The following is a 19249-nucleotide window of genomic DNA, read 5'->3' on the forward strand; positions in this document are numbered from 1 at the left end:
CCTTTGAGTCTGAAGATTTTTTATTTATGTTCAATGACTAGTCGCCCATTTAGTCTGTTTAGGTTGTTTTTAAACAACAAACTGATAGTCATGTTTAATAAAAATAACAAAATGCGATTTATTATTATTTATATCCAACCATATGAAGTGTATTTTCTATGCCACTGACATAATTACATTTTACGTCCGCGACGAAAGAGCGATTTTACCATGAAAGAAACATTATTAGATCTACTCTGTACAAAGGCTTACGGTGAAATCAAATAATAGGTGAATTTAAGTGTATTAACTTTAAGTGAAATGGTTACCACGAAGTCCACGAAATTCCTATTTCTAACTGAAAATATGACATTTAAGACAATAGTCGCACTGTCTCTCATTGTTCAGACTCTAACTCCGCCGATGCCAATTACCTTGATCTAACAGAAGCAAAATTTTAGATTTGTTTAAAATCCATATAGGTATTATTATAGTTTATGTAAATCTATATCTATACTAATATTATACGGCTGAAGAGTTTGTTTGTTTGTTTGGTTGAACGCGCTAATCTCAAGAACTACTGGTCCGATTTGAAAAATTATTTCAGTATTAGATAGCCCATTTATTGAGGAAGTCTATAGGCTATCTAACATCACGCTAAGACCTATACGAGCGGAGCACTAATAAACAATGTTTCAAAATCGGGTTTTTTTCCTTTTGAGAGCTTCTCCTGCGTGCACTGCGGAAACGGTTAGTTTCGCTGAAATAATGCATAAGAGAATTGTTCCCATTTAAAAGTTCTATAAAAAGTCTGCGACAGTATATGTCTATATTTTAAGATAAGGTTCACCGGTGAGCCGCGTGACCTGAATGAAAATACTCGATCGAGGTCTCGTATCCATACGAATTCACTTTCAAAACGAATGTTTTATACTAATTAAAATGAATACCGGCTCGGTACTCCACGAACTTTCGGCCTGGTAGGAGAAAAAATAGTATTTGCACCGTGGGAAAAAGTAGAACATCTCATCCCGCGTGTTTGCCAAGGCAATTTTACAAGCGGGAGGATATGTCCTACTTTTCTCCCTTGGTGCACAATGTACTATAAATTCCGTAATGTATATATAAATCCAAGCCATAATGGCACATGCGGATTCGCAGTTTGTTGACACAATGAGCAAGGTAATTGCTACAAAACAAAGAGTATAGCGGTTCTATCTTAATTTATTTATATTTACAAATTATAAACCTTATTTTAAATATGTAATATAAATTAATTTATTTTCTCCATGCACGGCCTTCCGCCATCGCAGTAAATTTTATCCCAAAACTCGATACGAGCGCGTTCAGAATATTGTTCAACTCGCATTTCCTCGTCTAAGATCATGAAGTCCTTTGTATTAGTATTATAGCGCTTCCATTTCACACTGGAGCTATCTGGTGTTGGATTCCTTAAATAAAAAAGATTTATTTCTAAGTTTTTTTTTTATTGCTTAGATGGGTGGACGAGCTCACAGCCCACCTGGTGTTAAGTGGTCACTGGAGCCCATAGACTTCTACAACGTAAATGCGCCACCCACCTTGAGATATAAGCTCTAAGGTCTCAAGTATAGTTACAACAGCTGCCCCACCCTTCAAACCGAAACGCATTACTGTTTCAGGGCAGAAATAGGCAGGGTGGTGGTACCCACCCGCGCGGACTCACAAGAGGTCCTACCACCAGTAATTACGCAAAATATAGTTTTGCGGGTTTCATTTTTATTACCCGATGTTATTATTCCTTCACCGTGGAAGTCAATCGTGAAAATTTGTTGAGTACGTATTTCATTAGAAAAATTGGTACCCGCCTGAGATTCGAACACCGTTGCATCGCTCAGCACGAATGCACCGGACGTCTTATCCGTATTAATTCGTATTAAGTTAAGAGCTAGATAAAACAACAAACTCAAAATCAACGGAATAATGTTGATCTTGAAACCGAAACACGTCCGATTTCGATACTCAAGTTACATATAGTAAAATAAGACTAGCTTGAAGTTTCCTTTAGTTGACAGCGGAATACTGAATCTAGTGAACCAAATCTTCATCTACCCATTTTCGAAAAAGAAAAAAAAATACTTTTTTCATCTTTCGTCTTTTCTCCAAAGCTGAAACCGCTATTCTTAAAACCATATGAACAAAACATAACTTAAAACCATATGAAAAAACCCAAAAACAATTTACTCCACTTTAAAACAATGAATGAATAAAAATAACTGGTGAGGGAAAAACCACTTCATTATGCAAACGCTTTAGTAAATAAAGGCCTCTTAACTATTGGGACATTCGCCGCTGCGTTTTTCCTTAAGGAAAATAACTCATATTACCTATTTATTTTTAGTTATTGCGAGCCGTAGTGAATCAGACTGGGAAATAATTCTAGCTTTATAATTCATGTGTCATATTCTACTGTGATAATGAAATGATGATTATTGAGTATAATGGTCATGTGGGCAAACAGTAATGCTTTTTCTAAACGAACGAAAAACTAATAATTTCATATTTACATTTGTTGCTTGGTGAATAGATAAACTTTACTATTGAAATTTTACGTTTTTCGTGAGTGGTAGATGCGAAATTAACTCTTTAGTTAATTTCGCATCTACCACTCACTTTCTACCACTATTTAGTACTTAATTTTGAGGAAATGTTTTTGTGAAAGGTATTGGATTTTCGGGATCTTGATGACTTGGGTTTCTTTTCGTAATTTCAAGGACAAATCTCACAAAATTCAATTTCAAGATACGAGATTGATGCCTCAAATGTATAACGACTGTCCCATCTATCAAACCCGGGCACTTTGCGCAAGAAAATGTGCAACAAGGCGGTACCAAGCTACGCTAGTATAGTATTTGCTAGTTAATCAAGCTACGCAATTCTGTACTTAGCTATTCTAGCGCTGTTCATAGAACCAATGTAGACTAAATGCAAGCGAGACACAGCTTAGCGATACGGCAGTTAGACGAGGAGCAGGTATAATAATTAATACTTGCATTTTGAAGTAAAACACAGCTTTGCTCACTGGTACGAAACGCGACTCGTGCGAACAAATCAGAAGACGAAATGTAACTAATAGTTTTGGTATACGGAAATGTCTAGTTTTTCCGTCCGGTAATAGCCTTTTGAAGCGACTGGTAATTAGGTGAGGAAAAAAATCTAATTTTAATCCATTATGACGATCTATCTTTCAGCTAACAGACATGGGTCTCCCTCAAATCTCGCCACAATAACCAGTCCTGCCAAAGCTGCATCCAGTGGCTTTCTGCCACCTTCAACAGGTCGTCGATAAGCCTTGTAGGAGGCTTACACACGCTACGTCTTCTGTTAGGCGACGACACTCGGGAGCTTTTCGGCCCCAGGGGCCTTTTGTTCTAGGACCAATGTACCCTAACCATTATGAGTAATTGAAGCAAAATCATTTTTGAAGATAACTGGATTCACATAGTACTGTAATGAAAGTCGCTCGTTCACTCACCTGGTTTTAACGAAGTCAGTCAAAAGTTTCGTTACATGATCAATAGCACGTTTTGAATTCTGATTTGTTGTGTACAGATCTTTGTTAAAGCCGTTGTAGTAAATATAGAAGAGGTCATCGGCATGGGCAGCTCCTTTCATACTCTGTAGTCCTAAATCAATTTTAACAGCATTCAGCTCAGTATCATACTCAAATCTATACATGTAAATAGGAGCACCAGTGGAACTATAGAGATGCGCAAATCTGTGAATGTTGTACGCGAAATGAAGGTCCGTTTGCAAATTAACAATAGCCTCTGCTGTTTCATTTGAGATTTCTTTGTTACCGAAGTAGTATTTTTTAATTCTCGCACCAAATTCTTCGAGTTTTCGCTGTGATACTACTTTAGCTATTTCTCTGGGTACGAGATAGGAAGGTTGTGGGTTCATTATTTCTTTTTTATCTAACATATCTTTTATCAACAAAAGACCTTCGGCAGACATATGACCAATCATCAAGGGCACCTTATTCACTTTACCAGATATTAAAATATCCAATGGATTTTTTGTTAAAAATGCTTCAACATTTTGGAATTTCTTTTCTATAACTGGAACGAAATAAGCTGGAAGCCCCCGTATCTTTTCATCAGATGTTTGTGTCATGAAAGTCATGTTTGCTAATGAAATAGCTGGCACACTTCTCAAAAATTCAAGCAACTCATTTGTATCCTTTGTATCTTTTCCTAAAACTTTCCCTACTCGGAATGCTCTCTCTTTCGCACCATCAGCAATTGCCCATTCTTGTAAGCACACACCACTTTGAGCTATTGCCCCATGGAACAAATCTTTCGACATGGAGGACAGTAAGTGGTGTGTGACAGCGCCAGAACCAGAACTCTCGCCGAGTATGGTAATCTTATTAGGATCACCCCCGAATTTCGCTATGTTATCTTTAATCCATCGCAGTGCGGCAACTTGATCTTTAATACCGGCATTCCCGGGGACTTCTGGTATGTCGAGACTAAGGAACCCTAATACTTCTAGTCTGTAATTCAGTGTAACTAGAATGACGTCATGCTGTATAAGGAATTCTGGTCCAAAAGCAAAATCAGTGTTTCCCGAGCCATACATAAAACTACCGCCATGAATATTGACCATCACTGGTATTTTGGCATTCTGTTGTATTGACTTTGAGTAGATATTCAAAAATAAGCAGTCTTCACTTCCTTCAACCAATTTGGAAACCGACAAATCGTACTGAGGGCACACGGGTCCGTGCTCACTAGCGTCACGTATTCCATCCCAAGGCAATGGAGGTAAAGGTGCCTATAAAACACAATTTACGTTTCTGTAGTACTTGTACAAATTTGATAGCTAATATCTGTAATTTTCCATAACAGTAAAATCCAAATATTACAGTAACATAAATGATTCACGATTTTTGTTGTAATAGTAAAAAATTATAATTAAATTTACTCTGAATAATTCCTTCATAGATGAAAAGTATCAGAACAGAGACCACCATCACATTTTCCTTTTTTTTAGTGATGACAACTAGTGATTGCTTACATACATGCTATAAAAGTATCTTATACAAAATCATTCAGCCTAATTCTATATTAAAATCCTTCTTGAATAAACATAAACTATAAATCTGAAATTCTAATTATGACAGTTTTTTTTACCTTGAACCTCAACTTTCCAATAGGTGGTTGGGCATATGGAATTCCTTTGAAACTATAATATGGAGTACCATCAGGTAGATTTTTTATTGTGCCCTTCAACTGTCCTTGACTTACTGTTATTATTGGATCTTTCTGAAATAAAAGACAAAAATGAAAAGTTCAACAACATTAATCAGTTACACAGAGAAACTTTAATGTGAGTTAAATAATTTATATTATAATGATTTTATTACCTTAATCATAGATCTGCAGCAGGAGGCTTCTAATAAAATAACTGTCAGATAAAACACCAATTTCAAGAACTGTGTGAAAAACAAAGTCAATTTAGATAAAAATGAATTATTATGCATTAGCTCTTTCGAAACAGGAACTTAAGTTTTTTAACCCATCATCTGGAATTTCAATGCATCTCATTATCCATGAGAAATTTCGAGTGTAATGGAGTAATGTCTATTCTACAAAACTATTTAAAATCTAGACTAAATCTGACTAATAATACTTTTTTTTCAAGAATACACCAATAAAAAATTTCAATTTGAATCACGCATCAAGCTAGAAATTTATGGCCTAAATTACCTCAAAATTGGTATTTGTTAATTCTGACATTTAAATTCAAGCATGGTTTATGAAACTTAGTCAATATTATGATGATATGTTTAAGTGTTTTGAAATATTTAGTGAGTATTATAATTGCTGCTTGTTTTATTAACTTAGACTCTGCCTAAGTCGAGTGAGGAGCATACCAATTCTTATTAGTAGTGGATGCCTGTATTTTTTGAAGTTGAAGATTGAATTTTGAGTGTCCAATTACATCAACAAAATTTAATGACTGCAGGATTTCATTAAATTATATTATCATAATTTTATATTATCATAAACTAATATTTAAATGAGCCATTCAGATAAGCACAAATAGAAGTAGTCCATTTTTTGATAAACCCTAAAAATAAGTGTAAAACACTTAGTATGGTCATGAATGTATATAGTTACAAAAACTTTACGAAATAATATAAGTTTACATAGATATAAAATATAACTCATCATTTTTGGCAACTAAATAATAAATAATATTACAATTATTATATTAAAGAATGATTATTTCATAGATCATTTTGATTAAAAGTAAACGTTAATGTGATAAATTTCGATAATTATATTTGAATGTACAAACAGGCTCTGAATGATAACAGTGAATATCTTAACTTGAGAAGAAATCTAAATGATGAGTTCCTAAATACAGCAAATGAAGAAGACATCATTAATATTGCTGAAGAATTAATCACAAACAATATTAAATTACAACAGAAAAAAGGTGATAAAAATAACTAATATAAATTTTTCAAGATAAAAAACTGAAGCTGAAACACGGAAATTAGATTCGTTAAGTACATTTTATTACAATAAATAAAAAATATTTGTTTATTAATTAAGTATTCTAATATTAATTTGTTCATTATTTTTTATTAATTGAACATTTCTGAGAATAACTTTTAGCTACTGTTTCTTATTATAATGTCAGAAACTTTTAGATGAATTACACATTCTTTAAATTTTATTAGAATTTATATTACAACGGGAATTTCAAAAAACAGTGAAATTTATAGCTTTCCTCCACTTTTTGAATGAAAGGCTCAATTTATGCGTTATAAATTATTACAATGTCTCAATATTAAAAAAAAATACAAAACATCAATGTATTCACTTACCATTTTCGCTGTTTTGAATAAGTAAATGGTACATATGGTAGATAGCGATGCTTCAATGGAAGCAGAAGTTGTAATGGAATTTTTACTAGCGGAGAAAACATTTTATAGAGTTGTAGTCACCATTTATTTGCCAATTTTCCTGGTCAGATTCGTGGAAGACTGCGGAAGCGGTGTTTTGTGTTTGTTATTTACGTTTTCTTTTTTTTTAAGCGATTTTATGACCTGGTAACTGAGACCTTTGTCATATCTTATTTTAATTTATATTCTTATTTTTATTAAAAATGATAATATGGAGTAAAATAAAATGAAATGAAGATGATTAATTTAAGATATTAATCAACTAGGATGAAATCAAATGAAATGAGATGTTAAGGGATAAAATATAATCTCAGTAAAATGGTGGTCATTTACTGAAATTTTTTCAGTGGACTTTTTGGAGGATCCCGAGAAATCACGTCCAGCGGCTTTGTTTCATTTTCCCACATTTGTTCACTTTCACAGATATTAAACAATTAATAAACCACCGGTATTACACATTTAAGCCTGAAGAAACACTAAATAGACAAAAAAAAAACAAATCACACAACTTCAGTCCTCGCGTTCCCACGTAAACGACTTTTTGGCGGGAACGCGAGAAGTGAAGTTGTATGATTTGTTTTATTTTGTCTAAAGTGTTTCTTCAGGTTTAAATGTCTAATAATGGTGGTTTATTAACTTTTAGTATCTGTGAAAGTGCACAAATGTGGGAAAATGAAACAAAGCCACTGGACGTAATTTCTCGGGATCCTCCAAAAAGTCCACTAAAAAAATCTCAGTAAATGACCACCATTTTACTGAGATTATATTTTATCCCATATCATCTCATTTCATTTGATTTCATCCCAGTTGATTAACATCTTAAATTAATCAACTTCATTTCATTTCATTTTACTCCATATTATCAGTTTTCATAAAAATAAGAATATAAATTAAAATAAGATATGACTTAAAGGTCTCAGTTACCAGGTCATAAAATCGCTTATTGATTAAATATCACTGAAGTTACTTTAAAGGTCTATGTTAATTAAAGATGTAGTTGATATTTGGTTTTACATTTAAATCGTTCTGTTTAATTTTTCATTCACTATGGGTAGTCTACAACCTCGTAAGCATTGTAGTTTGCGTTTATTTCAAATATTTCGACAAATGTCGCGGAATTTATTAGGGATTTTTTTAATGTCTGGATGGCACTGCTGGCTGGACGAGATCACGGCCCACCTGGTGTTAAGTGGTTACCGGAGCTTGTAAACATTAATAACGTCACCTATCTTAAAACATAAGTTCTATATCCCAGTTTCTTAAAACGACTTCACGACAGAAATACCTAGTAATAAACGTAGTTTTAATGTATATACCTACATAATTTATCAGTTGTAAAAAAATACTTGAAACATGTTGAATGTTTCTGCTCCTTGACAAACATATTTTTTCCACTAAAAAAAAATAGAATTTTAGGAAGATAAAACGTATAATTTTAAATGCGATATTGATTAACACACAGACAGCCCACTGAGTCTCTCGCCCGATCTCCTCAGTGGGTCACCGATCCGGTGGGAGATTCTGCGAAGCACTGCTCTTGTTAGGGTTAGTGTTAGCAACGTCGTCAGGCTTAAGCTCGTGAGCTCACCTACTTGTTAGGTTACGCTCACGTAGCCTCTCAAGGCCAATCTATCAGCTTAGGTAGGAAAAATAATAATTAGGTAAGTGCAGTTATTTTATGAATTAATGTTTATGAGCTGTAATACCCTCCTTAGGCTACCTGCTATTAGGTAGGGAAAAAACTTGATATAGGTACATTTGTGTGTTAATAAATTTTGTCAAGGAAAATTGTATGTTATGGAAATGGCATAATTCAAATTATTGCGCTGTTCTATTGTTGTAGATGCAATAGTTTCAATAGCAGTAAAGAATTTGTAATATTTCTTGATTCTGTTCATACGACACTTAATAATGGAATGGAAAGCATAATACATCTATCTATATATATATCTAGTCTTGCCATAAATACTGACACAAAGGAAAAAAAAATTTCAATTGCAAATAACATTTATTACCTACTTTTACAGTGTGTTAGTTTAATACATAAATATAAAACAATTTAAAATTAAATTAATTTAAATGTAAAGTTTAAAAAGCTTATACGAAGTGGTCTCCATTGGCTGCAATACAGTCCTTTAAACGTTGAGGCCAGTTATCAATAGAATTTGAAGTCCTCGTGGCCTACAGATAAGACGTGCGGTGCATTCGTGTTGAGCGATGCACCGGTGTTCGAATCTAAGGCGGGTACCAATTTTTCTAATGAAATACATACTCAACAAATGTTCACGATTGATTTCCACGGTGAAGGAATAACATCTATACTAATATTATAAAGAGGAAATATTTGTTTGTTTGTTTGTTTCGAATAGGCTCCAAAACTACTGGACCGATTTGAAAAATTCTTTTTCCATTAGAAGCCGACATTGTCCCTGATGAACATAGGCTACTTTTTTTAAATTTTTTTTTTTTTTTTTGGTTTCATGTGTGTTTTAATGTTTCCGAAGCGAAGCGAGGGCGGGTCGCTAGTCGTGTAATAAAAATCAAACCAGCAAAATTATAATTTGCGTAATAACTGGTGGTATAATTTGCGTAATTTGCGTAAGGACCTCTTGTGAGTCCGCGCGGGTGGGTACCACCACCCTGCCTATTTTCTGCCGTGAAGCAATAATGCGTTTCGGTTTGAAGGGTGGGGCAGCCGTTGTAACTTACTTGAGACCTTAGAACTTATATCTCAAGGTGGGTGGCGTATTTACGTTGTGGATGTCTATGGGCTCCAGTAACCACTAAACATCAGGTGGGCTGTGAGCACGTCCACCCATCTAAGCAATCAAAAAAAAAGTAGCACGAACTCTTTCCATGGGAAAATTTTTCACAGCCAATCGTACGGATTGTTTTAGGGACTCCAAATTATCATGGCGTTTAGAGCAAGCCGTACTCTCTAAAACTGACCATAAATCATAATCCAGCGGATTAAGATCGGGACTAGACGACGGCCAGTCTTCAGCTCTGATGAAGTCCGAAACGTTCGTTTCCAACCAAGACTGCGTAGACCGAGCTTTATGACCTGGCGCCGAGTCTTGCTGGAAGGACCATTCTTGATTATTGAACATGGTGTAGTTAAGGGGCTTCACTACCTTCTCAAGAATGGTATTTTGATAGACTTGTGCCGATGTTTTGATACCTTTTTCACAAAAGTATGGCCCAGTCACTCCTTCATAGCTAATACCCCAGCAAACCATCACTGAAGTCGCATAGAGCCCACGTTGCACTCTGTCGACTAATTGGGAAGCTTCCTTAGAGATTTGAGCATAAATACGGTCATTTTGTTTGTTAAAATGTTGCTCAATTGTAAAAAAATTCTCATCCGTAAACAAAAAATTTCTATGACCTCCCTTTGCGTACCGCTTCAATAGTTGTTTCAATTTTATCACCCTATTCTCTTTTAAATTATCAGTTAAGAAATGACCAGTACGTCTCTTATAGGCTGCAAGTCCTAAGTCATCTTTTAAAATACGCGACATGGCTCTAGGTGCTATCTTCATCTCCCGAGATAAAATCTTTTGCTTTCGGACAGGATTTTTTCGAATTCTTTCCCTTACTGCTTTGACCACCTTTCTCGTATGAACACTACGTGGACGGCCAGATCTTTTTCGGTCACAAGCAGAGGAGGTCTCATTGCACCTATTAATAGCCCGGTACACAAACATTTTACTAATACCAAGCGTATGGAGAGTTTTAAAAATTGTATTTGGCTCCACACCTACTTTGTGTAATGCAATCACAGCGATTCGGTTCTCTTTATCACCCCACTCCATTTTAATATCGCAAGATATTGTACAATGTATTGGCGCCAAAATGAGAAAACTCAATGAGCAATCATATAAAAATGACAGATTCCAAATTCAAATGTAATATTTTGTTTATTTTTAATTGTCACAGTATTTATGGCCAGACTAAGTATAAAAATGAATTGCTGTTCGTTAGTCTCGCTAAAACTCGAGAACGGCTGGACCGATTTGGCTAATTTTTGTCTTAAATTATTTGTGAAAGTCCAGAGAAGGTTTAAAAGGTAGATAAATATGAAAATGCTCGGAATTCAATAAAAATAACAATTTTGTTTCCCTTAGGTGTGTCCCCCGTCGGACGGATTCCTTTTGTTTGTTTTAAGTATATTTTATACAAAAGTTTAGGTCTTTTATTTATCGATTGAGACACTACGAAGGCTGCCGGGTCAGCTATAATATAATTTATATACGGCCAATAAAGCGAAATATGAAAATAGTTTGGGACTAATTTTCAAAAGTCACTGTTACGGATAGATTTACAAAAACGCTCTGAAATTGATTTCTTTGCCTCTTTATTACTTAGCTATCTTCAGTACACTACTAATAATATGGTATCACTTAGTCCAAAGAGTAGGTACATTAATCTAAGATTTAGTCTGAGATTTTTGTTTCCTTTCGCCTCGGCTATCCGTTTTTTTCACATGTGTAAAATATAATCTCACAACATTTATTTGAAACAATGAAAACCTCATGCTTTGGCTCAGAGTAAGTTTTTATGTTTGTTGTGAGTTAGTGTGTTAAAAGCTCGACAATGTTTTTGTTGTTTGGTTAACAATTATTATTCTCATGCGACAAATTAAGAGACACTTTTTCTAACCTCAAAATGGTGTCGTTTTCTCTTTAGATTCAATTTATTCGACTAACAGCTCAAGGAATTAGGTACTAAGTTTTTTTGGCACTATGCAACTAATAGGTATCTATTTTTTTTTTTGCTTAGACGGGTGGTTGTGCTTACGCCCCACTAGCAGCTGTTATGTGGTTACCGGAACCCACAATAACCACAGTTTTTATACCGTCACCCATCTTAAGATATTAGGTCTAATTCTCAGTTTTATGACCTTTTAACCTTCAAACTAAAACGCATTACCTACTGCTTCGCTGTAGATAAAGATAGGGTATTGTTACGTAGCTCCAAGGGCTCATAAGACGCCTCACTACTAGATTACGAAATTGAATTAAATTATTTTTATTGCGTAGAAGTCAATCATGAAAATTTGAGCCATCAAACCCTTCAAACTGTAAAGCATAACTGCTCTATTAACTCGCACCAGATGGGATTCGTATTTATGTTTGTGGGCTCACAACTCGTCCTGCTATCATTAAAACAGCGGAACACAACCTCAGCTAGTTATCATTACAAAAAGGTTTGATCAGTCAAAACTTTTTGGTACTTCCTACCTCCCTTAATTAGAATATTGTTCTAACTATATAATACCTGCGCCACAGTTAATGAAATAGTAGTAGTTTAGTGTCTACATTGTAGACCTTGAATCCTGTTGTAGACTCTACAACAGGATTCATGGTAAGGATTCCTTTTTTTTGTGTCATAAAACATATACTTTATACAGTTTTGAATTATGCAATCTATATATATAAAAATGAAACCCGTTTTCCGTTGTCACGACATAACATGAAAACGGCTTGACCGATTTGGCTAATTTTGGTCTTGAATTATTTGTTGAAGTCCAGAGAAGGTTTAAAAGGTTAGATAAATATAAAAATATTCGGAATTAAATAAAAATAACAATTTTGTTTTTCCTTTGATGTGTCCCCCGTCGGACGGATTCCTTTTGTTTGTTTTAAGTTAACTTAAACAAAAGTTTAGGTCTTTTATTTATCGATTGAGGCACTACGAAGTCTGCCGGGTCAGCTAGTACTAAAATAAATAACTAAATTTATAAAAAAAACACTTTGTTTTACAATACATTTCCTTCGAAATAGATTCTCTTCTATTGACGTTACATTTGTTCAATCGCCACTAGATAGCGCTAGCTGTACAATAAAGAGTTTGATCATAACGTAACAAACTGCGGTGATTCTATTCGAATTTTATACCATCTTTATATTTGTTTTATTGAATTTATAATTCTCGAAACTATTCTTATTATTTTAGAATCAACAAAATACCCTATTGCGAGTTTTACAGCAAAAATCCAGGGACGATTTCGGGTCGAGATACGAAATCAGAAATTCACCAATGGAAATGGTTTATTTTGTCTACCTGTGTGCTTATCAGGACACCCACTTCACTCACCTTTAGTGCAAATAAGGATTAGCCTGATTATCAATTTTATTACAGGCAGGAATTATTTTTAGAATGTCCATTACGGTTGATAGCGTGAAAGTGGAACAATTGTGCAAATATTACGCGATTTTTTTCTGTTTGATTATTTGTTTTATTCGTTTATTTTATGTGTTTATTTTTCGTTTACATTTTTTGCACGTGCGGTTTTCGCGCAACAAAACGCCCGCATGTTATTTGTTGCGTAGGCGCACGAAAACGTAGCCAAGTGCTACGCGATATAACCAAGCGATAACAGCCATGTTACCACATACATACCTATTAATAATTATTATTTATTTTAGTGCCACTGAACCGTAAAATAAATAATATAATTATGAATATTATTGATCAATTTATAATATTATTGAACATTTGTTCAATTAAATATTTTTCAGAAAGTCATCCTTTAAAAAAAGCTATAAATGACGTAAATTAGATTTATAATGCACGCCATGTTGTTTTTCATTTAATACTTTGTAGATAGTACATATGTTAATCAAAAATAATTTAAATATTAAAATTCATTTTCATAGTTCTGAATAACTTTTTTATCTTGATTCATTACGTATTCATTAAATAAGCATATTAATATGCGAGCACACGTTGTAACCAATTAAATTACATTACAATATTTTTAAAGTAAATTGATATTTAATTAGATATTTAACGGATCATAGCTATCAGCGTATGTGTGCTAGTAATCAACCAGTACGTCAACTAACATTCTTCTAGCTTCGATAGGCATCAAAAACTTTGCTGGTTTATCATAAAACTTAAGATTCTTTAGATTGAATTAAATGATTTTTCTTTTAATTCTTCTTTTTTTAAGTATGGCAATTGCCTTATTACGACGCCATTGTTGCTAATGTCAATCAAGCTTATGAAAATCTACAAATATTGAATACCATGACATGGGGTAAATTGGGATCCTGGGGTAAATTGGGACAAACCTGCGGAAGATTCTCAAAGTACCTGTAGCACGGAATCTACCTAATTTTGTTTATGTTAATATTTATCAATGTATAGAAGAAAAACCAAGTTAACTATGGAAGTACTAAATATGAGTTATGTTGGTCCCAAAAATTCGTCAAATTAAATTGAAAATAGTGGTTGAAAAGTGCGTTTTAAAACAGCTTAAAGAACTTTTAAAAAAAGTAATATTATCGTTGTTTTTTCAATAAGATCACAGTTTATATAAGTTTTTAATACACCTGGAAATACCACAACAAACGGTAAGTTGCAATATTCTTATTTTAAATACAATATTTCGACAAAATAAAAAATGTATATTTTTTCCTTTCTTTTTGGGGAAAATTGGGACGTATGTAGGGTAATTGGGAACGAGATTGGAAAAATTAGGGACGAGAAAACACAAAATTGGAACGCCAAAAGACAAAATAGGGATGGCTTGTTAGGGTTGTCACTGATATCTTATAATAGATTTTTTAGCCTATACTATCACTTAATTGCGTGATGTAAAGAAGGTTAATGTGTTTATCAGTTAGTTTATGTAAGTATTATAGGTAAAAGAAAAGTATATATATAATTACTTTTTTTTCGCGACATTTACCTTGTAATATCTGCCCGGTCGTATGTTCTTTATAGCAATAAAAAAAATTTAAAGTTAAAAGAACTCAAACGAATCAAAACTTTTGTTATTTCAGAATCTATTCACGCGTCGAATCATGATTTTGTTAACATTCAAAACGCACACACAAATAAAAACAGGCCTCAGATTTTAAATGTAACATTAATTAAAAATCCGAGATATCCAATTATGAGTGAGTGAATTAATTGAGTTTAGTTATTTAGCTTAGAAAGAATTTCTTTTATTTTTATTATTATTGGCAGTAATCAGATAAAGCTGTTTTTTTATCTTATTCACCTGATCTTACTCTTGCTCAAAGATTATTTTGAAAATGTTGATTAAATAAAATTGTATTATTGCATTTCCAGTCCTTTTGTTTTCTATTTTTTATTCTATTTTATCATTTTGTTTCAGAGTTGTGATTTTTAAGGAAATTAAATAATAATTTTCTAAAATATAACATGCACATACTTTTTTTGATCATTGTATTGTTGATTATCATTCACGTCACATCGCTTCGGAATAGAAACCAGCTTAATTTACACTATGTTGTGTATTGTGCTTAAGTTATGGATTGTATTCATCATTTCGGTCCATATAAATAATTATATGGCACCTACCTATATATCGCAGTACTGCGAGTTGACAACCCTTACAAATATCCCAATTTAACCCTTAACCGTGTCAATTTACCCCGGACGCTGGGTAAATTGGGACGGCCATTATTTTACCGATTATTTCTTTAAAATGAATAATTAAAATTATGTAACGGTTTTTATCACCTAGGTACGTTCAAGACTCAACTTATTTCTTTGGTTGAGCAGTGACTATTTAATTGGAACTATTTTAAAATTCAATCTGAAGGTCGATTTTGTCCCTATTTACCCCATTGTACGGTACTAAAAGATTTCATAATTATGATGAAACAAAAGAAAGGAGGTGAACTAAAGGCTGAGTAAAATGGTGGTGAAAAACTCAATTGACAAAATAAAAGAACTCACACAACTTCGCTCCTCGTGTTCCCGCCAAAAAGTTGTCTGCTAGGCCTCTCCTTTACAAATATTATATTATACCTATATCACCTATATAGTCTATGTCTGTGCACGCATGAAATTTACACATTCCGTTTTTTAAATATAATGTTACATATTTCGAATGAGTAAGACATTTTACAGTAGTAAAATAGTTTAATTGTGAATTTAAATTTTATTAGCTCCTGCTAACTGAAGACTTCGATCAACAATAAGAGTTTAAAGAAATTTTATATATAATGAAAAAAAGTCCGTCTTAATCAATTTCATCAATTCACAATTTCTGCGCAGCTGAGATTTTTCACGAAGAATATCTTTATACAAAAAACCATAATTACAGTGTTCCATTGCTTGTGTGTTCAGTTCAGTGACCTCACATATAAGCAGACGAGTTTTATACCTACATAATAATATATTCATTTAGTTTTAATGGCTATTGTATCTTTATTATAGTCAATTCTTCCAATGGCTGCATGAATATTTCAATGTAAATAGAACAGAAAAGAGGTTCGCACATTGAAAATAAGTATACGACTACACATTTTAAGAATATACCGACAATAAAGTACCCAGTAATATGTATGTATAAAATGTTTAGAAAGTTCAAATTAATTCGGAAAAGGATATTAAGCGTAAATCTATACTTTATTAATTAATATTAATTAATATTATATTATTTATATTATATATTATAATATTATAAAGAGGAAAGATTTGTTTGTTTGTTTGTTTCGAATAGGCTCCGAAACTACTGGACCGATTTGAAAAATTCTTTTTCCATTAGATGCCGACATTGTCCCTGATGAACATAGGCTACTTTTTTTATTTATTTTTTATTTTTTTCTGGTTTTGGTTTCATGTGTGTTTTAATGTTTCCGAAGCGAAGCGAGGGCGGGTCGCTAGTGAAATATAAAGTGGTGAACATACATGGTTCTTTTTTTTTGGTCAGAAGGAAATCGCCGGTCTTCCGCCTTCCACTGGGGATGGCGGGCGGAGCATGTCGGAGTCGAACCGACTTAAACCTCCTGTCGCTCAACAACCAACGTTCAAACTTCGCAAGAGACAGAACTCATGAAAAAGCAAAGGAGGGAAAGTGAAGCGTTTAGTGCGGAGCACATCTCTCCCATCACCCTCCCCCTCAGTCGGCTGGCTATTCGAAGCGCGCCTAGATGGCGCCGGTTAGAGTGAGCTATCCTACGGAATACCCCGCTGGGTTAGAACCAGCGTGGGTCAAGGATAGCCGGCCTTCCATCACCCGGATGCTCTTGCGTAAAACGCGTGCAGAGCAGCTTGCACGTCGTCTTCTTAAGCCCCCTTCGCCGGTCCCCAGACTGACATGTGAGGTGGACCTGAAACACTTAGAGGGCCAGGGCGGACATACATGTAGCTACATACCTATTAAGTTCATATTTTTATCTTCTCCATCTTTACCTCTCTCCTTAAACTGCCCACTTATTATGTACACACGCACCAAACGAAAGATTTTCATACTGTAAGCAATCAGACTCTAAATAGTCTTGGCTTCTGTTAAAATTGGATATAGCATTGTGTTTGACGTTATCGCCTGCTCTAATCTAAGGATTTGTTTGTGTTTAAATTAGTCGTTGCCAATCGCTATTTTGTTTATTGCTCCAAAAAATGCCACGTGAATGGCTATATTGAATTTGGTGTAAAATCGTATAAAGCAAACTAAAAAAGGGTCACATGGGAATTGCCAGCACCAACAATGAGACTTTGTTCAAAATGAATCGAATCATATGCGTAGACTAGGACAGCCATTCCGATTTTCTAAGGAACGAGATAGATGTGCCTTCCTTAAACCACGCTGATATAGGGATGTCAATTATTATTCTATATTAAAAGCCTACAATTATTAGTCATAGCCTACGAGATTTATTTATTATATAAAAAATGGAAAACTCATTTTAATTTACTCAATAGTAAGTAAGTAGAATGTTAAGTTCGGTAAAATAAATGAATGTTCATTGCAGGGGAAAATATGACAAAATTCAAAACAACTTCGTGTAATTAGAAAATTATGGAACTTGTAACTTCTCATGTGAACAATGCTTGGGCACATTATTTAATTGTTCATGAAATGTACCATATTATAATATAACTAAATCGAGTCAACAGTAAGTTAGCTAGAAACTTCGTAACAAAAATACATTTGCATAATACAAGTGTTTCTTTTAAAAAAACAAAGAAAATTAATCAAAATTGTACATAACCTATTTCGTAGCAAACTTACTATAGCTGAACTGGTCCGCTATTATTAATAAATAAATAAAATCGTTATAAATTATATTATGTGCTAAAACCAAAATCTGCCTCCCGAGTCGTCTTAAAAGCAATTAGTTCGTTGAAATGACAATGTTGCAAATATATTCATAATATGAAAACGATATCGGAGCAACGCATCTGTTCCTACATAAATATTCACACGGTTTTATCGATATATAAATATTTGTATTTATTGTAATTATTGCACCCGCCACACTTACACCAAAAATATTTTATATTAATCCATTCTTTGGCGTGATTTTGTTTACATTTCGTTTTTATATTAAACGCTATTTCTATATTAAAACCGTAATAAAATATATTTTCGTATAACCAGTCAATGTGGTTTATAGATAAATTGAAGTGCCATGTGTTTTATTAGTATTTTTGTTTTGGGAAACCAGTACTTCGTTCATGTGACACTATTTGTTCTTGCGTTTCTTGAATAATTGCAATCCCGATTCTGCAGGATAGCCTTCGGAGCACCATGGTTCCTGAGGAACGTGGATCTCCACGATGACCTGGAGCTCGACTCTTTCTGTAAGTATCTACAGTCGGCATCGTTGCGCCACTTCGAGAAGGCGGCACGACATGAGAATCCTCTTGTCGTGGCCGCTGGAAACTACATACCCGATCCTGTAGACCGAATGGTAAACTGTCGACGTCGCCCAAAGCACGTCATTACGGATCCTCCCGATCCATTAACGGTGCTTTTAGGCACCACAAGCACCTGTCACTGTCTTCATCGAACCCATCGCTTGCGACGAAGGGCTCGACGAGCGAATTAACCCATAGACACAGCCCACTGAGTTTCTTGCCAGATCTTCTCAGTGGGTCACGTTTCCGATCCGGTAGTAGATTCTGCGAAGCACTGCTCTTGCTATGGCCAGTGTTAGCAACACTCCGGTTTGAGCCCCGTGAGCTCACCTACACACGTTAGGGTGAAGCTGAAATAGCCTCTCAAGGCTATCAGCATAGGTAGGAAAAAAAAGAATAATTGTCGATTTAAAAGCAAGAAAACGATTTAAAAGCAAGAAGGAAGATATTTTATTCCGGAAATCTAAACTTAGAACACATCTAGTTGCTAAATTAATTTGAAGGAAGTTCGAGTTCACTGGAAATAATTTATGAAGTGGATAATATTCTCACAAGAAAAAGCGTTCCTTAAACATGATGTACTCTATAGTGAAAATTTACAATCACTTAAAATACTTTCTTACGATCTAGGACCGATTAGAATTATTTGAATCCAAAGACAAATTTCTCCTTTTGGTCAAT

General features: G+C 34.1%; 1 protein-coding gene across 2 annotated transcripts; it reads right to left on the bottom strand.

The window, feature by feature from the left end:
- Positions 1 to 1187: 1187 nt before the first annotated feature.
- Positions 1188 to 7068, bottom strand: LOC114250498 (carboxylic ester hydrolase). Of its 2 annotated transcripts, XM_028184394.2 has the most exons (5): positions 6863 to 7068; positions 5390 to 5458; positions 5157 to 5288; positions 3494 to 4797; positions 1188 to 1430 (listed from the first exon to the last, which is right to left on the bottom strand). In XM_028184394.2, exons 1-5 carry the CDS (start codon positions 6863 to 6865, stop codon positions 1253 to 1255), a joined length of 1686 nt encoding a protein of 561 aa, XP_028040195.2. In that variant the 5' UTR covers positions 6866 to 7068; the 3' UTR covers positions 1188 to 1252. The 2 variants fall into 2 exon arrangements, with proteins under 2 accessions (XP_028040195.2, XP_028040196.2); XM_028184395.2 differs by lacking the exon at positions 5390 to 5458 and having other exon boundaries at positions 6863 to 7038.
- Between the last annotated feature and the right edge of the window lie 12181 nt (positions 7069 to 19249).

Source organism: Bombyx mandarina, chromosome 22, assembly GCF_030267445.1.
Source record: "Bombyx mandarina strain Sakado chromosome 22, ASM3026744v2".
NCBI lineage: Eukaryota > Metazoa > Arthropoda > Insecta > Lepidoptera > Bombycidae > Bombyx > Bombyx mandarina.

Excerpts from the sequence above, each read along its gene's own strand:
- LOC114250498 (XM_028184394.2), bottom strand. Across the intron at positions 5,289-5,389 it reads GCTGCAGATCTATGATTAAG|AAAGATCCAATAATAACAGT; the intron begins GTAATAAAATCA and ends CTTTTATTTCAG. Across the intron at positions 4,798-5,156 it reads TTGGAAAGTTGAGGTTCAAG|GCACCTTTACCTCCATTGCC; the intron begins GTAAAAAAAACT and ends TGTGTTTTATAG.